Genomic DNA, 19,515 nt, shown 5'->3' with positions numbered 1-19,515 from the left:
AGGAAGCAAATGTTACCATTAATAACACTTTCTTATATCTTATGATTGTAATGGTTCTCCTTTTTTTTTTTTTCTTTTAACAGAAAAAATACAGAAAGGGATTTATTGATGTTTCAAAAATAAAGTGTGTGGAAATAGTGAAGAATGATGACGGTGTCATTCCCTGTCAAAATAAATACCCATTTCAGGTGAGCTGGCGTGTTCTCCCGGCAGTGTAATTCTGGCTTTCAGTCACGCTTACTCTTTGGCATTACCGTTCCCTGTCATTGCTTTAGTGGCTGATTTTTTAAAAAATCAGCTTTATTGAGGTATGTAATTGATACATAGGAATTATATATATTTAAAGTGTAAAACTTTGATATACATATGTGTATAGGTATACACATATACCTATACACATATGTATATGTTTTGATATACATATACATTGTGAAACGATCACGACACACTCAAGCAATTAACATATCCATCACTTCACAAAGTCCCCATTTCCTTTTTTTCTTTTTTCTTTTTTGTGGTGAAAACACTTACTATGTACTTTCCTAGCAAATTTCAAGTATATAGCACAGTATCATTAACTGCAGTCTCCCTGCGGCGCATTAGATCTCCAGAACTCTCATCTTGCGTAACTGCACCCCTTGTACTGACACCAGAACGGCACCAGGTGTTGGACGGGCGGAGGCGTGGAGGCAGGCCAGACCTCGGTTCCGCACCCGCCGCGCTGTGAGTTCTGGCTGAGAGAGAATTCAGGGCTAAGACTGAAACTATACGAAAAAGTTTATTTAGAAAGTCCCAGAGGTAGAAGAAGTGAGCCCCGCAGGAGAAACAGGCTCAGGAAACAAGTTACTGAGGCAAAAGAAGGGCCCTTGGAGCTTAGGAGAAAGAGACAGGCAAGGAAACCATGCATGTTGGGGGAAGGCGCAGGGGACAGGTGGGGGGAAGGAGAGGGCGCACTCCCCAGAGTCACTGGGTCCTCTCTCTTGAGGGTGTTTATCCAGAGGTGTCACAGGAGGATTCCAATAGAATATTCATCAGCTTACCAGGCTATCCTTGCTGGGGGCTGTGGTCTCTGATTGGTTGGCATCAGAACAGAATGTCATTTGTCAGTGTAGCAGGTCCTGAGGTCAGCCATCGTGTCATTTGTCTGGTTTTGCTGCTTTTCTGGGCCTGGAGCTAAAATAGAACTGAGGCCTAGATGGATTTGGTGTGGGTCAGAACCACACTGTCTTGAGGGCTTAATGCTTAAGGGCTATTCTCTGGTCCCCTTGTTCTTCCTTAGGGGGTCTAACCTGCATGACGAACAACACGCCAGGGGAGCAAGGTTAGGGGAGAGTCTGAACTGCATGGCCCCTGTTAGGAAAGGTCAGGTGGACTAACTCACATGCCCGGAGACAGGATGGGGGAGGGAGAATCACCCTGGGGGCAAGGTCCTTGTTTTCCTAGTTTTGCCTGTAGCCCTGCACCAGGGCTTTCCTGGCCTATTGTCCTTTCTCTGTTAATGTCTGTCTAGCTGCCTGTCACAGTACCCCTTGCCCCACATTTCCCTGTTTTCCCAGCCCCTGACTACCATTGTTCTGTTCTCTGCTACTACGAGTTTGACTGTTTTAAATTCCGCGTATCAGTGAGGCTGTGCAGTATTGATCTTTCTGTATCTGGCTTATTTCACTTAGCATAATGTCCCCTAGGTTCGTCCATGTCCTAGGAATAACAGGATTTCCTTCTTTTCTTTTGAAACTGAACAATATTCCATTATATGTAGACACAACACATTTTCTTTATCCATTCATCTGTCAGTGGGCATTTAGGTTGTTTTCATATGTTGACTATTGGAAATGCTGCTGCAATGAACACAGCAGTGCAGAGATATCTTCAAGAGCCAGATTTCATTTCCTTCAGATAAATACCCAGAAGTGGGATTGCCAAATCATACAGTAGTTGTTATTTAGGTTCATTTGTCTTAACAATAATTGCTTTTCTTCATGAACTGTTTAAGTCTTCTTTGAAACAGTGTCTTATCCTTGTTTTTGGTCTGTTAGGCTCTACCCATGCGCTGAGTTTCTAAGCCCCAGACCTAACTTGCTATTTATTCAGATTTATCCCAGAGCAGTTAGGAGAAGGAGAGGAGACTTGAGATTGAATTGTACATGTGAAATCTGTATGGTTTTGTGAACCAATGTCACCCCAATAAAATTAACTACTAAAAAAAGAGAGAAAAAGAAAAAAAGTGGGGTGAGATGTTCTCTCTGAATTTGAGAGGCTGAGAAGGGGCAGGATTGAGCCATTTGAACAGCAATGAGATGAAAAGGCTGCTTGTGAAGCAAAATATAATATCAACATTGTACGTAGATTAAGGCGCACCTTTTAAAAAGGTTATTTCATGTTTTCCTTCACAATGATCCTATTATATAAGGGAGGTAAATACACTGTTCTCATTTATGACAGGAAACTGAGGTTCGCAGATGTTCAATGACTTGTCTAAGGCCATTTTGTGAATGAAAAACCTCTGTGGAACACACACTCACATCTTGCCACTCCCCAGGGGGATCAGAGTGGCTCCTGAGCTGTCCGTGGCCCTCTCTGCAGGCACGTGGTGCGCACATGCCTTGAGCAGGAGGAGGGCAGAGCTGGACCTCGTGTTCCAGGCCTTGCAGAAGACAGCTCAGGAGCCCTGTCCAGCACCTCCCCACCCCTTCTCTGGTTGGGGACAATCTTGTCCTTGGACGTGTCCAGTGCAAGTCACCTTTTACCCATGGCCATGGCCTCGCTGTATAGTAAGGGAAAGGTTGCAAAAATCTTCTCCACATAATATCACAGTGGAGATCTTGGTTGTTTTTAATTGCTACTATAAATTTATCAATTGCATTTGAAATAAAAATTTGCCAGTGAATGACCTGAGAGTAATAAACTAAGATATTCAAGTTTTACAACCACATCTGGATTATTTTCACTGTAGTGGCAACAACACAATAGGAGGAAAGACTACATTTAATTTTCCTTTTCCCAATTCCTCATTTTCTATCTAGACTTTTTATTATTTTTTTAAATTTTTGCACAAAGAGCAAGGATAGTATGGTGCTTAAAGAGGCAACTCTGGAGCCACGCTGCCTCATCCATCCCTGATGGGCTCTGTGACCCTGTGCAAGACACTTAACTGCTTTGTGTCTGTGTCCTCTTCTGAAAAATAGGAATAATAATAATAATAATACTCACATCCTAGGGCTGTTGGGAGGAATAACTAAGGTGATATATAAATAGTTTAGATACACAGTGAGAGCAAGGTGAATATTAGTTGCTATTATTATTATTACTGCTCTCACTACTAGTAACACTACACCTACCTCAGATCTAGAAGTAAGCCTGATTTAAATCTCGTTCTTGACTAAGTATGTTAAGTAAGTGTGTGATATTATTGGAAGTTTAGCAGAAAACCATTCCTACCACACTTCTGATGGCTATTAGACATCTGGGCGGTGGCAGGTGGTTGTGGGGAGCTACGGTTCTCATGAGTGTAGACCAAGAATTAGAGTTTTTGCTGTCCAAGAGAAAGAGATCTGATCCAGCAGCTGTGGGTTGGTTTTTAGAATGATGAGGAAAATAGGAGAACAGAAAGCATTCCGTCCCAGAACCATTTTTAGTTGTTGAGATGAATAAATACAAGGACAGGTCAAAAACCATCTTAAACATTTAGAAGAGGTCAACTTGGGCTTTAACTATGTAATTTAAACCAGCAAGATTTGAAAGATGAAAAACATTCTCTAATTATAACTTAAGTATAACTCAAAGTTTGGGTCCTAGTTTCACATGATTAGAGTGAGAGTTTGTATTATGTGCAGATGCAAGTCAAAAAAAAAAAAAAAGGAAGAAACGAAAAGTTGACATTTTCAAAGGAGGTAGCCTCTCATCTCAGCATATTCTAGCGTAGGAAGGAACAGAGAATATGGAAGGAAGAGCCAGCTGCTTCCTTAGCTGAGTCTTCTGATGCAGCTGGGGGTTCCCCAGGAGGTGGCCTTTTCCCCTTGAGTTTTGAACCCACATCTGTCTAACAGCTTTTAGACACAGTAAGAGTCTCCCGAATAAATGAATGAAGATATAGATAGGATGGCGGGTAACGACCAAGTTAGGAGTGTTGCTAAGGGAGAGTGTGTTTCTTCCTTGTTGAAATGGCTCCTGTGCCTCGAGGTCTGCAAAGCTCTTCCTTCCTCTGCCAAGCTCTGCTGTACTAGGATGACTCAAGAGCAGACAGGCACGTGAGCAACTCCCTGCAGGTACTCTGTCACAGTCAGCTGTCACATGGATGACACAGGTGTGCTCCGGGGCTTGCTGAGCAAAGGATACTGAACCCCAGAGAGCTCACCCACTGCCTTGCCTGAGATGCCAAATTCATGTTTATTATTTGGGTTGAGGATGCTATCTCTAGAAATTTTTTCTAGAGATACAAATGTCCCAAGTTAGCTAGGTAATAGATCTCGCCTTAGTTTTCAGAACTCTGCGTTAGGATTAGTTTTCTAATGATTAGCTAGTCTTCAACAAACTTGAACAAAGTTACAGGCTCCCAGTACTGACGTGAGGTGAATTTTGAGAATTAGCCTGGAGCCTGAAAGGGCAGCTTCTAGTGTGGAAACAGCCAAGCGGCACCAGGAAGGTGTTTGTAGGAACCATGAATAAGAAGAGCCTTTGGGGGTCAACCAGATCCTACTCAGATGAATTGATCTCACCTGCTTTGGTTTTCTCATCTGGAAAACGAGAGAGAGAGAGAGAGAGAGAGAGAGAACACACCACCAAACAATATACCAACACCAACTGGGTGTTCTACAACTCATTTCTGTTCTAGGACCATCTAACCAAAGATGGCACCAATTCCATAGGTTAAAGGCTCAGCCCCGCAAGACTGCCCCCATGTCAGGTGCCAGACTCAACTCCAAGATATCACTTGTGCTTCTGACCTACTGGCTATAGATCACAGCTTCCCAGTCTCTTCCTTGGGTTTGAATGATTAGCTAGAGTAGATCACAGAACTCAGAGAAATAGTCTGCTTCCTAGATCACCAGTTTCTTATAAAACCACAAACTCAGAAACAGCCAGGGTGAAGAGGTGCATAGGACAAGGTGTGGAGAAAGAGTGCGAAGCTTCCGGGCCCTCTCCAGGTGCCCTGCTCTCCGCAGACCTCCACATTCAGGAACCCGGGGGCGCTCCGAACCATCTCCTTTTAGGGTTTGGACGGAGGCTTCATTACAGAGGCATGATCGATGACATCACTGGCCGTGGGTGATTGAGCTCAGTCTCTCACCCCTGTCTCCTCCCTGGAGGGGGTGAGGTGGGGTGGGGTGGGGGGACTGGAAGTTTCAACCCCCTAATCATAAGGTTGGCTCCACTGGCAGCCGGCCCCCAACCTTAGGTGCTTTCCAAAGTCCCTCATTAGCACAAAAAAAGACACCTTTATCACTAAGCACAGGGTATTCCAAGGGCTTTAGGATTTATGTACCAGGAACCAGGTTGAAAACCAAACAGGTATTTCTTTCCTTGTTATTAATCGCAGTGTCATGGCTGTGAAAATCAGGGAGCAAAGGGGACAATATACATCCCCACGACTCTCTTAGCGTTTTGTCTTTACCTCTCTATCATGTCTCACTTTGTCTTTTTATAAAGTATTTCTATACATGTCTTGAAAATGGGCTTCATGTTTGATATATTTTTGTATCTATGTGGTCCGAGCAAAATGCTGGTATGATGAATGAATCGCTGAATGAAATATAACACTGTTTGTTCTGTAGTGTCCATGTTGCTGTTAGACTGCATTGATTTGATTGAAATGAATGGGGAGGAATTATCTATTGAAGATGGCCAGGAGTAGCCATTTATCAATGAGAGTTATTTGCATTCAGTCCAGTGGCTGTTGGTCTGGCAAAGGGAGGTTTCTAGCCATATACAGTTTTCAGACAGTCAAGGTGTTTCTGTGTTGTGAAAGACCAAAGATAAAATTCTTGGGTTAGTTTCCCAGGTTTAATTTTATTATTAATACTGAAAATATGAATAATAAGACTGTTTAGTTGCTCGGTGGAAGTTACCTCTACAGGATGCACTGTGGTTAAATGCATGGGCTTTGAAATCAGGATCGTGGCTTTCTGGAAATCCAGCCAAATGATGATTAAGGCAGGTTAAGTAGCACACCGTAAGGGCACACTGTCTGCGGTGCATCCTCTGTGAATGGTGCCCCCTGGAGTTATACAGGCGCGGAGGCTCCGTGGATAGGCCTTCTTCTTCACCTCTGTAGAATACTGATGCCTTGATGGTAGGAATCCTCGAGTTAAGGTCTATAAAGCACATAGTGTAGAGTTAGGGTAGCCAGTGCCTAATAGTTAGCTACTGCAATTATTTATAGTAGCAAAGGAAGGTATATGAGTGTTGCTGAATGAGTTGTTGATTTATCTAAATATTATGCAGGAAAATACTAGATGAGAATAACCCCTGCTACACCAAGTTTACCTAAGGAGCTTCAGCTCATTTGGTCGCAGGGAATATGGATTAGTGAAGCGTTCTGGCCTCTGTATAATTTTTTCTTCTGTAAAACACAGCCCTCTGCAAAATGTGTATCCTACTCAGTGTAGGCATGAAGAAATAGATGTGTTTTATAAGGCAGGAATCTAGGTTTTTTGGGTCCAAAGTAAATGACTTTTATTCAGTTGTTTCAGAATCATTTATTGGTGTGTGTGGTACCGGGAGCTCTGTGCTAGACAAAGTGCTGTGTCTAAGTGTTTCTCATTGATTCCATCTTATCTTTTATTTTAGGTGGTTCATGATGCTAACACACTCTACATTTTTGCACCTAGTGCACAAAGCAGGGACCGGTGGGTGAAGAAGTTAAAAGAAGGTAAAACTCCTCTAATGAAATATTAATCTGTATATAATTTTAAGATAGAACATTGTTATCACTTAAACAGAAACACAGCTAATGTATCTTGCATTTATAATCTTTTAATATACAATAACTGTTTCTCCAAAGACATTCTGTTATGCCAAGTGGTACATATTGAAGACAACTTCTTTTTTTATAATCTGATTCCTTCTAGTGATGTTTACATGGTTTCTAAGAAAAGCGGGCTTTCATTTAATGCATGATACCTTTGCAGATGATAAAGCACTGGGCTTTTATGATAACAGGATTTGGTATTTTCTAAGAAATTGCCTGTGTAGTCAGCATTTGGTGTAGATGAGTTGACTTGTGCTTAAAGTGTTGAACGGGGTGATTTGTCCAGCATAATCCTCATTGCTTCTTCTGCAGAACAAAATGGTGGTGGGCTGATTTCTGTGCTGATCCATTACAGCGCAGCAGAGATGACTTCTGCTAACAAGTGTGCTTCGCCAAAAAAGGAGGCCAAAGGGCACCACATGGGTTTTCTGAATGCTGGGTTGTATGATGTTAGGAGGGTGTTCTTGTCATAAATATGGTATCTGAGAAACGAAGATTGACAGTGTTACTTATGAAATGTTATCTCTGCTTTATTTCACTAATCATTTAATGTGTTTATGATTCCAGAAATCAAGAACAATAATAATATAATGATTAAATATCATCCTAAATTTTGGGCAGAGGGAAGTTACCAGTGTTGTAGACAAACTGAAAAACTAGCACCTGGATGTGAAAAATACAATCTTTTTGAGAGTAGTGAGTATTCATTTTATTCTGCAATTACACTGTTTTATTGCTATAGAGAAAGCGACACGATTTTGATGTTGATGTTGATGTTGGTTAAGCATGGCCCTCACACTTTCTAGCACAGTGTAAATACCGACAGGTGTATTTTGTGAGAATAATTATATTTAGTTAGCAGGTGGACCATTTCATTGGAATCAAAAAGTCTAATAAATTTTGGGAACCTTTTATCACAATGTAGAAGCCTGCTAAAAATGACTGTTAAAAAATATGGGCCTAATATAGCACCATCATCAGCTTTTTTTTTCAACTTTATTGAGGAATAATTGACATGAAATCGTAAGCTCTTCAAAGTGTACAATGTGATGATTTGGTATACTTGTGCATTGTAAAAGGATTCCTCCCACTGAGTTAACACTTTACACGTGTACCCTTTTTTGTGTATCAATGAGAATATTTCAGTGTTACTCCATAAAAAACTTTCATGTAAACACTGCATAGTTGCCAGTTATGGTCACCATGGTATACATTAGTTCCTCAGGCCTTGATCACCTTACAACTGAGTTTGTGCCCTCTTATCAACATCTCTGTTTTCCTACTCGCAGTCCCTGGCAACCACTTATCTACTCTTTGTTTCTTGACTTTTTTTTTTTTTTTAAGATTGCACATATAAGAGATACCATGTGGTTTTTGTCTTTCTCTGTCTGGCTTATTTCACTTAACATAGTACCCTCCAGATTCATCCATGTTGTTCAAATGACAAGGTTTCCTTCTTGTTTTAAGGCTGAATAGTATTCCATTCTCTATCTCTGTCTCTATCTCTATCTCTATGACTATCTATATCACACCTGCAACACACTTAGGTTGTTTCTGTACCTTGGCTATTGTGAAAAATGCTGCATCGAAGATGAGAGTGCAGCCATCTTTTTGAGGTACGGATTTCATTTCTTCTGTGTATATACCCAGAAGTGGGATTGCTGGGTCATAGAGTAGGTCTATTTTTATTTTCTGAGGAACCTCCGTCTTGTTTTCCATGGTGGCTTGTTTCCATTCCCACCAACAGTGCCCGAGGGTTCCTTTTCCCCATATCCTCACCAGCATTTGTTATTGCTTATGATTTTGATAACAGCCATTCTAATAGATATGAGGTGATATCTCATCATAGTTTTGATTTGCATTTCCATAATCATTAGTGATGTTGAGTACCTTTTTATATACCTATTGGCCGTTCGTATGTTTTCTTTGGAAAAATGTCTTCTGCTCCTTTGTCCATTTTAAATTATCATTATCATTATTATTTTATTATTGCTACTGAATTGTGTGAGTTCCTTGTACATTTTGGATATTAACCGCTTATTAGATAAGTGGTTTGCAAATATTTTCTCCCCTTCCATAGGCTGCCTTTTCATTTCGTTGACAGTTTCCTTTGCTGAGCAGAAGCTTTTTAGTTTGATGTAGTCTCACTTGTTTGCCAAGAATCAGACATGGCCCCAATCCCTATGGATTTTACAGTCTGTTCAGAAAGAAATACAAACCAACTTTAATAGCATTTTAAAATTCTGTTTCAAATGGTGATGCAAGCAACATGCACCAGAGTGAGAGAATCAGACTAGACTTCTTACCTATGTGTTCATTTTCACTTTTCCTTAAAACAGTTGATCATTGGTAGATGGCATTTTGACCTATTTCTGTTTTCATTTTCAGGTATAAGAAAAGCACTACCTCCAGCACCAGAAACAAAGAAGGTAGGTAGCCTTTAACTTTTGGAAGCATTTACAGTTTATTGAGTATGTTTATATTCATTCACATGATGCTGTTTGCTCCTTGCTTCTTCTCCATCATATCAGAAACAGATATGCTATAGCTTATTCAATTTCTTTTTGGTCTCAAGTAATATTAAATGTATCAAATATTATCATCGGGATCCCTACTATCATATGGCATTTTGCCTGTATTTTGGCTTCAAAAATTATATAAGAGGTGCAGGACTTCAAAGGAATATTTTAGTCTTAAAAACACAGTATTAGGACAGAAGGATTATTTCAGTCACAAAAACATAGTATTACGGCAGAGCACAGTATTCTTAAAAACACATATCATCACTGATTTAATGACGTGCCTTTGAAGAGTAGGGTCTGATGGAAAACACGGGTACTTTGGACCCAGACAGGACCTGATCCAACGTGAATCTGATATGAGTGACTTTGAGTGGGTTACTTAAACCCTCACCTCCTCAGTTGTGAATGAGGAGTTATGTGCTCTGCTTCGTGGGATCAGTATTAAGGGTTGCTGAGAAAGAGCATGTTAGGTACTAAGTGTGTGTCTTGCACACAGTGAGCACAAAGAAATGCAAATCCCTTTGAGTGGAAGGAGACCTGAGAAAAGCCTCCACTCCAAGGTGTGTTTTCCCCTTTGCAGGCTGTTTGAGTGGTGGGTCTCTCTTTAGTCCTTCTGGTTTCTGCTCACATATTCCCCTTCCCTCTCCCTGAAGAGCTACCCCTGACCCTCAGCATAAGCCTCTTGATGTTTAAAGACAGTTTTTCCTCATGTCCTATAGTCTGAAACCCATGAGAGGTCTAGTAGCATCAAACTCACAGGAGGCTTTACCAGATTGTTTTGGGTAGACTTGTGGTTTCTGCTTTAGTCTGTGGTGGTGTGTGAATCATTTGGTGTTTTGCTTTACACAAACAGAAGACTAAACTTTCACATGCTATCTCTTTTTCTTAGCGAAGGCCTCCCCCACCAATTCCACTGGAAGAAGAAGATAATAGTGAAGAAATCGTTGTAGCTATGTACGATTTCCAAGCAACTGAAGCACACGATCTCAGATTAGAGAGAGGCCAAGAGTATATCATATTAGAAAAGAATGATGCTCATTGGTGGAAAGCAAGAGATAAATATGGGTGAGTGTTCCCCTTGTGTGTGTGGCGCACAGTGGGCGGGAGGGAGAAGAGGATAATCTGGACCCCTCCTGAAGTGAGGCTGGTTCTATTGGCCATAAAGGAAAGGCCACATTATTACTTTGTAGTAACACAATGTATTCTTATTAGTGATGCAATAAATGTAAATGGATCAACCACTTCTTTTCAGAAATTAGAACACATTACACTAGTCTCTTTTCCTATCCATTGCATGTTTAGCTGGGTTGTTTTGATCTTGAGGAAAATTGCATTTTATGTTTTTACCCCCTAAGATAAGTAAATAATTTTAGGTTTTTCTGAGAGAGAGAGAGAGAGAGAGAGGCAGAGAGAGAGGCTATATGTGTATGCATGCGCACATGTACACATACAAGAAGTTAAAAAAACAAGCAATATTTATATAAGATAACATAGAATGTAAAGGAAATATTTCTTTCAGTGTTGTTAGTAGTAATGGATAAATATGAATAAGCATAAGGGATGAGGATCTTTTAGGTTCATGAAGAAAACTATATGCTGTGCTTACCTCTGAACTATAATCCTGTTTATATTCTGTGTTCTCATGGATCAGAAGAGGAGGATGTTTTATGCTGCCCGAGCACACCGTCCCTCCCAGTCTGCTTTCTCACCCCCTGCCCCATCCCCACACAGGCAGCGGCCTCTCCCCGGCTCCCTGCCCGGCAACGGTGCCTCGCCGGAGGGCTGGTTCTCTCCGCGTTAGTGCTCTCTTGGGAACCCTTACCCTGTTGTTCTCTGTTTACAGGAAGGTTGTCACTGCTTTTCTTTGTCAAGCACTGTCGGAGATTGATTTTTATTTTTTTTAAGATTGTATTTATTTACTTTTAGAGAGAGAGGAAGGGAGGGAGAAGGAGAGGGGGAGAAAAATCGATGTACGGGAGATACATTGATCGGTTCCCTCTCATGTGCCCCCAGCTGGGGACCTGGCCTGCAACCCAGGCATGTGCCCTGACTGGGAATGGAACCGGCAACCTTTCAGTTCGCAGGCCGACAGTCAATCCACTGAGCCACACCAGCCAGGGGTGATTTTTATTTTTTATTGTAGAAATTTCCAAGAGTCCACAGAATATGTAATAATATAATGAAGCCCCTTGTCACGATTTCAAAAACAACCAACATTTTGCCAGTTTTCATTTACCAGTCTTCCCCATTGTTTTTTTTTTCTAGAGTGTTTAAAAGGAAATTCGTATAATCAAGTCACCTCACCTCTAACTCTAACTGCTAAAGCTTTTAAAATAGTAATCACCATGACATTATCATCCTTAGTAATAATTTTTAAGAAATATCATCTGCAGACTTTCCCTAACATTTTCAGGACTGGAAAAAGAGTCCACGTGAAAACCCACATATCATGCATCTAAATATTTAGAAGTTATAAGTCAAGCTCACAAACCAATACATAAAATACGGTTTCTCTTCCAACTTGTCAAACATACCTGTGAGATGGCAGGGAAGGCAAGATTCGAGAGAGAGCCCCACGCTGGAGCATGACAGCGCGCTGAGGGCCGGCTCCCCGGGTTGCCTCCTTTTCCTGTTTCCTTCTGCCCCAGGCTCCATCTCACTTGCACCTTGTGGATCTCCCAGCCCTACATTCACGGTCCCTCCACATGGTTGGCAAAAGCCACCCCCCAAGGCCTGGGCTTGGAAGGGGGTGCACATGGCCAGCCTAGTTTGTTATCAGAGGGGGGAGCCCAGTGGAAAGACCTCTGTGGCCTTGGCAATGGCAGAGGACTCGGGGGTTCTGGTTACTCAGGTGATAGGGTAGTTGCTCAGGGGCCTGCAAGGACGTGGGGTTTGGCGCGCTCTTGAAAGTGCGTGGTCAGAGCAGGGCCCCTCTGGCCCAGGTCCAAAGATGGTACCAGTGATGTGATTTCAGTTTCCCCCGACCACCTCTAAGGTATATTTTAATACTTTAATGAAGATTAAAACAAGGCCCACACATTGTGTTTTGGTTGCTGTGTCTTTTATGTCTCTTTTCTTCTGCAACAGTCACTGTCCTTTTTTTTCAATTTTGATTTATTGATGTAACCAGGTCATTTACTGTATGAAGGGAGCCACCATCTAGATTAAGCTAATTGTTTCCACGAGGTGTCATTTATTATGTCTTCATGTCCTGTATTTCCTGTAAACTGGAATTTAGGGGCTTGATCACATTAGAAGTTGGTATCTGCTTGTCCCAGTTCTAACGACGTGCAGGTTCCTCAGTGGTTCGGGCGCCATCCTTATCCGTCCGTCATAAAGCTCTGCAACCAGGGTTTCTTTCACCTAAGGATTTTGGCTTCCATGAATAATTATTACCTAGATCCATTATTTCATTAGGAATTGCAAACTGGTGATTTTTAAATGGTCATTCCATCTGCATTTATTAATTTTTTAAAGAAGAACTGGCTCATCAGCCAGTTCATTTAGGTAATGCAAGAATGGCAAGATAAATTTTTGATTCTTTCACCAGTTTTCAAAATAATGAGTTAATGACTGAGCTTCTGCTAGTGATAACAATGGTAACCAATATGTTTTTCAGTGTTATTATGGATGCTTAGGTATTTGGTTTCAATCCATTGCAGTCATTATTATTTTTTGCTTGGTTTGCCCTATCTTGGGTCACTGGTAGCTGTTTTGGGTTGAAGGAGGCCCTTTAGTCTTTCTTAGCTTCCTTGCTTTCTGGGTAACATAAAATGGCTCAAGTTCATCTGAGAATTTTCCTGGCCAAACTTGCACTTTGCTGTTTTTTCCAAGGAATGCTAGCTCATCTTAGTAAGAAATAGTATTTGGAAGCAACAGTTGGGGTGCTAGGCTTCTAACTTCTACTAGTTTGTCACTGCTCTACTGGTCTGGAAATCTTCTTTCCCAGTGTAACAGAGCTACGTATGCCCTTCGTGTGGGTATGGAGGAGTTCTTGCTAATAGTTCAAATTCAAATGTAAGATTGCAAGGTTTTTACTCAGTTTTAAAATTTTATACATGTATCTTTTTTATGTGAAAAATCTCAGCTTCTGCCAAGATTCCCCTATTGTGAGTGCTTCTTTTTTTTCTTAAAGATTTTATGTATTTATTTTTAGAGAGAAGGGAAGGGAGAAAGAGAGGAAAAGAGATATCAGTGTGTGAGAAAAGCATCAATCAGCTGCTTCTCACATACCCCTAGTTGGGGCCTTGGCCCACAACCCAAGCACGTACCCTGACTGGGAATTGAACCGGTGACCTTTTGGTTCACAGGTTGGCGCTTAACCCACTGAGCCATACCAGTCAGGGCTGCTTCTTAAGGTGTAATGTGCATAGGAGTCATACGGGGTAAAATCAAAGATTTCTTGGCCTCACATTAGCCTTCTCAATTCAGATCTCTTGGGGTATGATCCAAGAATTTGCCTTTTTAACAAGTGCCCCAGGTTATATTGATGTAAAAGTCAAGAACTACCCACTATAAATAATGCTGTGCATGGACTGCTGAGGTGTTAGAGATGGGTGTTTTTATCCGACACTTCAACTTTTCTAAAGTAATTGTTTCTTTAAAATATCCCAAGAAATTCTGAATTTAAGAGAAGTATCATAGAATATTAGGAAGGGCTCTGAACCTAGTCACAAGTTCAGGGAAGACATCAAAGGCTAGCCCTGTGACTGGCTAGCTTTGGGGCCTTGAGAAAGTCTCTTGATCTTTCTTAAGCCTTGGATTCCCCATGGGGAACGTGTACAGTAATGCCTGCCTATGTTAGAATTTTTGTGAGGATCAAATGCGGAAGTACTTTTTAATGCATCAAATGCTGTAGATATATTGAATTACTGGCAGTCAGCTAGTCCTTCTTACAAGCTTAGGTAACATCATGCTTTAATTATTTCAAGAAGGCAATAATTTTTTTTTAGTAACCTCTCAGTAAGATACTTTGAGTTTACCTATTTTTCTTATTTCTAGGAGTGAAGGATATATCCCAAGTAATTATGTAACTGGAAAGAAATCAAACAACTTAGATCAATATGAGTAAGTAAATGCTTATTTTGTGAATGTGGAAAACCAAAAAATGTTTCATTTTCCTAATCATATAAGGAATTTTGGAGATTAGTGGATATTTTTCATTGTCTTTGAAGGTGGTACTAACATATCCTTAACTCAGTCGTCTAGGCTGTAAAAGATGTTGAGAGAACTAGTTTCTATAATGTGCTTTACCTGAAGGTATTATTGTGTAAATGGAGCAATACAAGCGATACAATTGAATTTATTTTAAACAAGTCATAGCTTAGCTGACTTTGAAATACAGATCATTGTTCACTTATTCAAGAAATCAGCATATAGTTTGACTTTTTCCTAAGTACAATAATATGTGATTAGTATTTTAAAATTGTTTGAAAATATTACAAAGTTAATAAGACAAATTACTCATAAATAAAATAGAATTGCTGTCTGTCAACATTAATAGATCTTCCTTCAATTTTTTAAAAAACAATCTTGCTGTATATACTGTTTTATATTCTGTTTATTCCACTTAATAGAACATTATGAGTCTATTTCCTCATGCCATTAAATATTCTTCAGAAACACTTTCATAACTGTGTTACATTTCATTCAGTCATAAACTCATCAAATATTTCCTGAGATCCTAGCAAGTTTCAGGTACTGTGCCATAAGGGATACAACCAGGCATGTGGCACATGGACGTGCAATAATTTATATAATTATTTTCTTATTTGTGTGGCGTTGTGTTGCGTAGACATCTTTGTATGTCAGAATAACTGGGATAACCCTCTTCCTGCTTATTGTCTTAATCTAAATCTCTAAAAATATGTACTGGGCTAAAGGCTAATTATGAACTTGCTAAGACTTCGAATCCATGCTGTAAAATTGCTTTCCAGGGAAAGCAGTGGGCTTACTAACTGTGTGTGGCCAGGTTCCAGTGAGAGGCTCGTGTGTATGACTCTTCTGTGGTCATTTTGAGGAGGTGTACTGATGTTGCCATTTACTTCTTTAAAAACACATGACTACCACCACCAGTGACAACAATGAAAAGCTGTTTCCTCTGTCCATGTCACTTCTTATGACATGAATAGACCTTGAAAATCTAGAAAACGGTGAATAGGTTCAAAAGTCACAGGCTTTAGTGGTGTGATCACTCAAGAGTGTTTATAAGTTGGTGAAGGTATACAAATATGTAAATAAAGTAATGTTTCTGTTTTTAAATGATATTTTTGGAAAATCTAGCCAAAAATGTCCTTAGAATTAGGGAAGATGCTGAAAGGTAAAAACTGGGACCCGTCTTCAAAGTGATCTGAGAACTAACTGATGATTTAGGGAGGGGTGTGCTTCGAAACCAGATAATCCTTGATCTAAATGCGAGAACTCCCTTGTGACTCACAGCATTACAAAGAAGGATTTTATGATGTTTATGAATCACTGGCCTGAGGTTTTTTTAGACCTATCTTAGTTTGGAAATTTTCTTCCTTCAGAGGGACTCTCCTCCTCCCGTGTGTGACTAAGTGAACTCGTTGTGTATGGTCTCCGGGGTGGGAGTCCCCTCAGCTGTCTGCTCAGAGGTCAGGGCTTCCACATGGCACTGGGCCATGGCCAGCTGGACGGGAAAGGGGAAACCTGTTCTCACTGTGCCAACCAGAGTTCCCCTTCTTCTTCTGCCGTCTTCCCACTCTGTGGTTTGTGCTGTTTTGTGCTATCATCTATCCTATAGCACATGTTAAATGTCCCAAGGTTAAAAAGCCTTTGCCAGCTGTTGAATCAAAAGTTCTCCTGCTCTTTTTTGGGGCCTGGGAGCCCAGGTAACACCCCATCAGCGGGGCTGGACTCAGGGTTGCCAGACCTGAGGCTCCTGGGCCTGCCCGCACCTTGCCCGGGGCTCTTGGTACCTTAGTTCTGACCTCCACACCCAGGTAACATTTTGGGAAGGAAATGATCAGAGCAACTGTGGTAGGAAAGAAAGGGGGATCGTTGTGATGGTCAATAAGGTGTTCTTGATGGAAAGATGTTAAAGGTAGGAGGTGACAGAGATGAAAGGGCCTTTAAACAGGAAAAAGTCTAGGATAGGGCTTTGGGTTGGTGACGTAGGTGGCAAGGGCCAAATGAGAGAGGACCAGCAAAGATTGATAGCTGGTTGGTTGGTTAGTTGGTTGGTTTCTATTTTTTCTTCATTTATATCTGTTGGTTTTTGGGATTTTTTTAAATGATTTATCCAACCCACTCTGCTCAAGAAACTTGGCCAAGATCCTTCCTTCACAGAAGGGACTGAGTCTTCCCCAAATCTGACATCACTGTCAAGTCCCGTTCCTCTGGAGTGGTTTGAAGTGACTAGGCAGTCGGTACACCTCATTCACATTGGGGTTTTGATGTCTAATAATGGAATGACAAGTTACTTGCAAATCCTGGGTATTCTTTCTAGCTGTGTAGTTCCGTTATCAAAGGGAACTACCCTCTAACAGACGCATGTCTCTGACTGCCTTGTGAGAGCTGTAGACGAGCTGGCGTCTGTGTGGCAGCACTCTCTGCTCCCCACATGGGCTTCTGCACATTTTGCCCGTGTGTGTGTGTGTGTGTGTGTGTGTGTGTGTGTGTGTGTGTGTGTGAGAGAGAGAGAGAGAGAGAGAGAGAGAGAGAGAGAGTAAGAGAGAGAGAGAGAGAGAGAGAGAGAGAGAGAGAGAGAGAGAGAGAGAGAGAGAAAGTGTGTGCGCGCGTGCGCACATCTCTTCCTGACAGGAGGGATTCAGGAGAGCCAGTCTTGCCTGGTGATAACATTTCTTAGAAGTGGGAGAGAAGCCACAAAGAATGGTTAGAAAATACCCATCACTAGTTGATTCATCTGTTTATTTGTTCATCACTCCTTCCGCCCTTCCGTGTTCATCATATCCTTAAAGCCCTGAGTTTGTATCCTAGGGAGAGAAAATGGCCTTTTTGGGGATTCTGCAAATGCCATAAAGAGCCTGCCCTCTGTCCAATGGGTTCTTTTTCTTTCCTTAGTTCCTTTATCCCTTCCCAGGAGCTTGACTGTGCTAGGTGAGGAAAGGACTTATTTCTGTCTCTGAGTATCTTATATCTCATTTCCTCTTGAGAACCGCACTTCAGCTTCACTGATTTCTTGCATCTGAAATGTGAGACAGACCCTCCTTTGCTTACACTCGCTGTGAAGATGTGGGGTTGGATTTCTGTTATTAATGAAGAGAATTTTCTCAGTGTTTTTGCTGATTTATAATGCATAGTGAGAGCTCCAGTTACCTTTCCTTAGTTTATTTTGGTGACTGTTTTTGGCATTCTGACAAATGTTTCCTGTACCAATGGAAAAGCTTTAGGGACAGAATCCAATCTGTTCTCATTTATTATATTTCTTAAATTGCATTCAGAAGTTGGTTGATCAGAACTACAGTTTTGTTGAACTTGGGCTCAGTTCATAAAGTGGGGTCTACCGCAGTGAGATCTTAATGCCCACAGTTCTGAGGCCTGGTTGATAACCTCAGGCTCCAAATGAATTAACAGTCACCAGCTTGTATTGAGATTGTAATTTGTGTTTGACTTCTACAACTGCATAAAAGAATCCAGACCAAAAAAGATCTTGTACGTTGTCCTTTGTATCTGTCCCTTCCTCTGTCAGGGAAGGCCTTTGTGTCTGCTTGCTCTGTGTGTTTGCTGGGCCCAAAACAGGTACTGGTTCTGTTAAAAAAGGCTGAGTCAGTGGTAGAAAATTCAGATGTCCAGCGGAGCCATGCTGATTTCACAACATGGGAACCTCTGGAAATATGACCTTGGTAGAGGGTCCCCTACCAAGCAAAGGGCATGTGAAACAAACGAACAAGACAAAAATAAATAAGTAAAGTTTACAACCGAAGGCCAAAGAAAACAATCTGCGTTTATGTCCTTTGACCTACGTGCCCACCCAGCTGACCCTTGAACAACATGGGCTTGAACTGTGACAGGTCCACTTATACATGGATGTTTTTCTCCAGGAAATACTGTAAATGTATTTTTCTCTTCCTCATGATTTTCTGAATAATGTTTTATTTTCTCTAGCTTACTTTATTGTGGGAATAGAGTATTTAACATCCAAAATATGTGTGAATTGACTTTATGTCATCCGTAAGGTTTCTGATCAGCAGTAGGCTATTGGTAGTTAAGTTTTGGGGCAGTCAAAAGTTATACCCGGAGTTTTGAAGTTTTGACTTCCAGGGTGGGCGTCTGCACTCCTAACTCCTGTTGCTCAAGGGCAACTGTAATTGTGGGCTGGGGAGGCAGGGGGAGTGGAGCAGCCCTGAGGATGAGGCGGTGATGGCAGTCTCCATCCTTCCTTAGGGAAGATTCCCCAAAGGTTAATACGGGACACAGGTCAGCTGGTGCTTGGGGGTGGTGATGCAGAGTGGTGGCAGGAGCTCGCGAGGGGGCATGTTCCGCTGCTTGGCCGTGGTGGGATTCCTGCAGCAGAGCCCCTGGTGACCTCCAGGGCTTGGGGCTGTGCTAGAACCAGGGAGTGTGGAAGACCTAGTAGGTCTGCGCTTCTGTTTTGCTCTGTTTCTTTTGACTGTTCCTGAAATTCAGTGGGGAAGCCGCCACAATGACTTGACCTAAAACCTACTGTCTGTGGGTGAGATGGGGGGTTGGGATAAGATTTAATGGGATTAAAGACAGTAACGTAAAGTGACATTTCCTGCATGTTTGAGTCTGTGAAGTAAAATTTATTCTTGCTTATAATAGTGAAAAATTGAATATGATTTTTTTTTGTTAAATAAGGAAGAATAGCTTAAGTAAATTATGGCACATCCATACCATGATAAATAGAACTATATTGCTTTGCAAAGATGTCAATCATGCAATTGTATGAACAGCTCAGGTTATGATACAGCAAGTATATTTTGATCCCACTTTAACAAAATGTAGGAATGTTGGCATACATGTGTCTTCCTGAAAATATGGGAAGAAAATATCTGGAAGTATATACATTAAATGTTACTAGTG

The 19,515-nt window shown here is 41.3% G+C and overlaps 1 protein-coding gene across 1 annotated transcript in view; it reads left to right on the top strand.

Annotated features, from left to right (window-relative positions):
- TEC (tec protein tyrosine kinase) overlaps positions 1 to 19,515 on the top strand; it is a 108,657-nt gene that overhangs the window by 72,256 nt on the left and 16,886 nt on the right. Inside the window, exons 3-8 of the mRNA XM_054582145.1 lie at positions 84 to 188; positions 6,787 to 6,868; positions 7,535 to 7,663; positions 9,356 to 9,396; positions 10,379 to 10,554; positions 14,491 to 14,556. Coding sequence (XP_054438120.1) covers positions 84 to 188; positions 6,787 to 6,868; positions 7,535 to 7,663; positions 9,356 to 9,396; positions 10,379 to 10,554; positions 14,491 to 14,556 — 599 coding nt within the window. The remainder of the gene's footprint in view (positions 1 to 83; positions 189 to 6,786; positions 6,869 to 7,534; positions 7,664 to 9,355; positions 9,397 to 10,378; positions 10,555 to 14,490; positions 14,557 to 19,515) is intronic.

Source organism: Pteronotus mesoamericanus, unplaced genomic scaffold (genome assembly GCF_021234165.1).
Source record: "Pteronotus mesoamericanus isolate MK-2021 breed Mesoamerican mustached bat unplaced genomic scaffold, CSHL_Meso_final contig_68, whole genome shotgun sequence".
Taxonomy (NCBI): Eukaryota; Metazoa; Chordata; class Mammalia; order Chiroptera; family Mormoopidae; genus Pteronotus; species Pteronotus mesoamericanus.
This window is presented reverse-complemented; position numbering and strand designations above follow the sequence as displayed.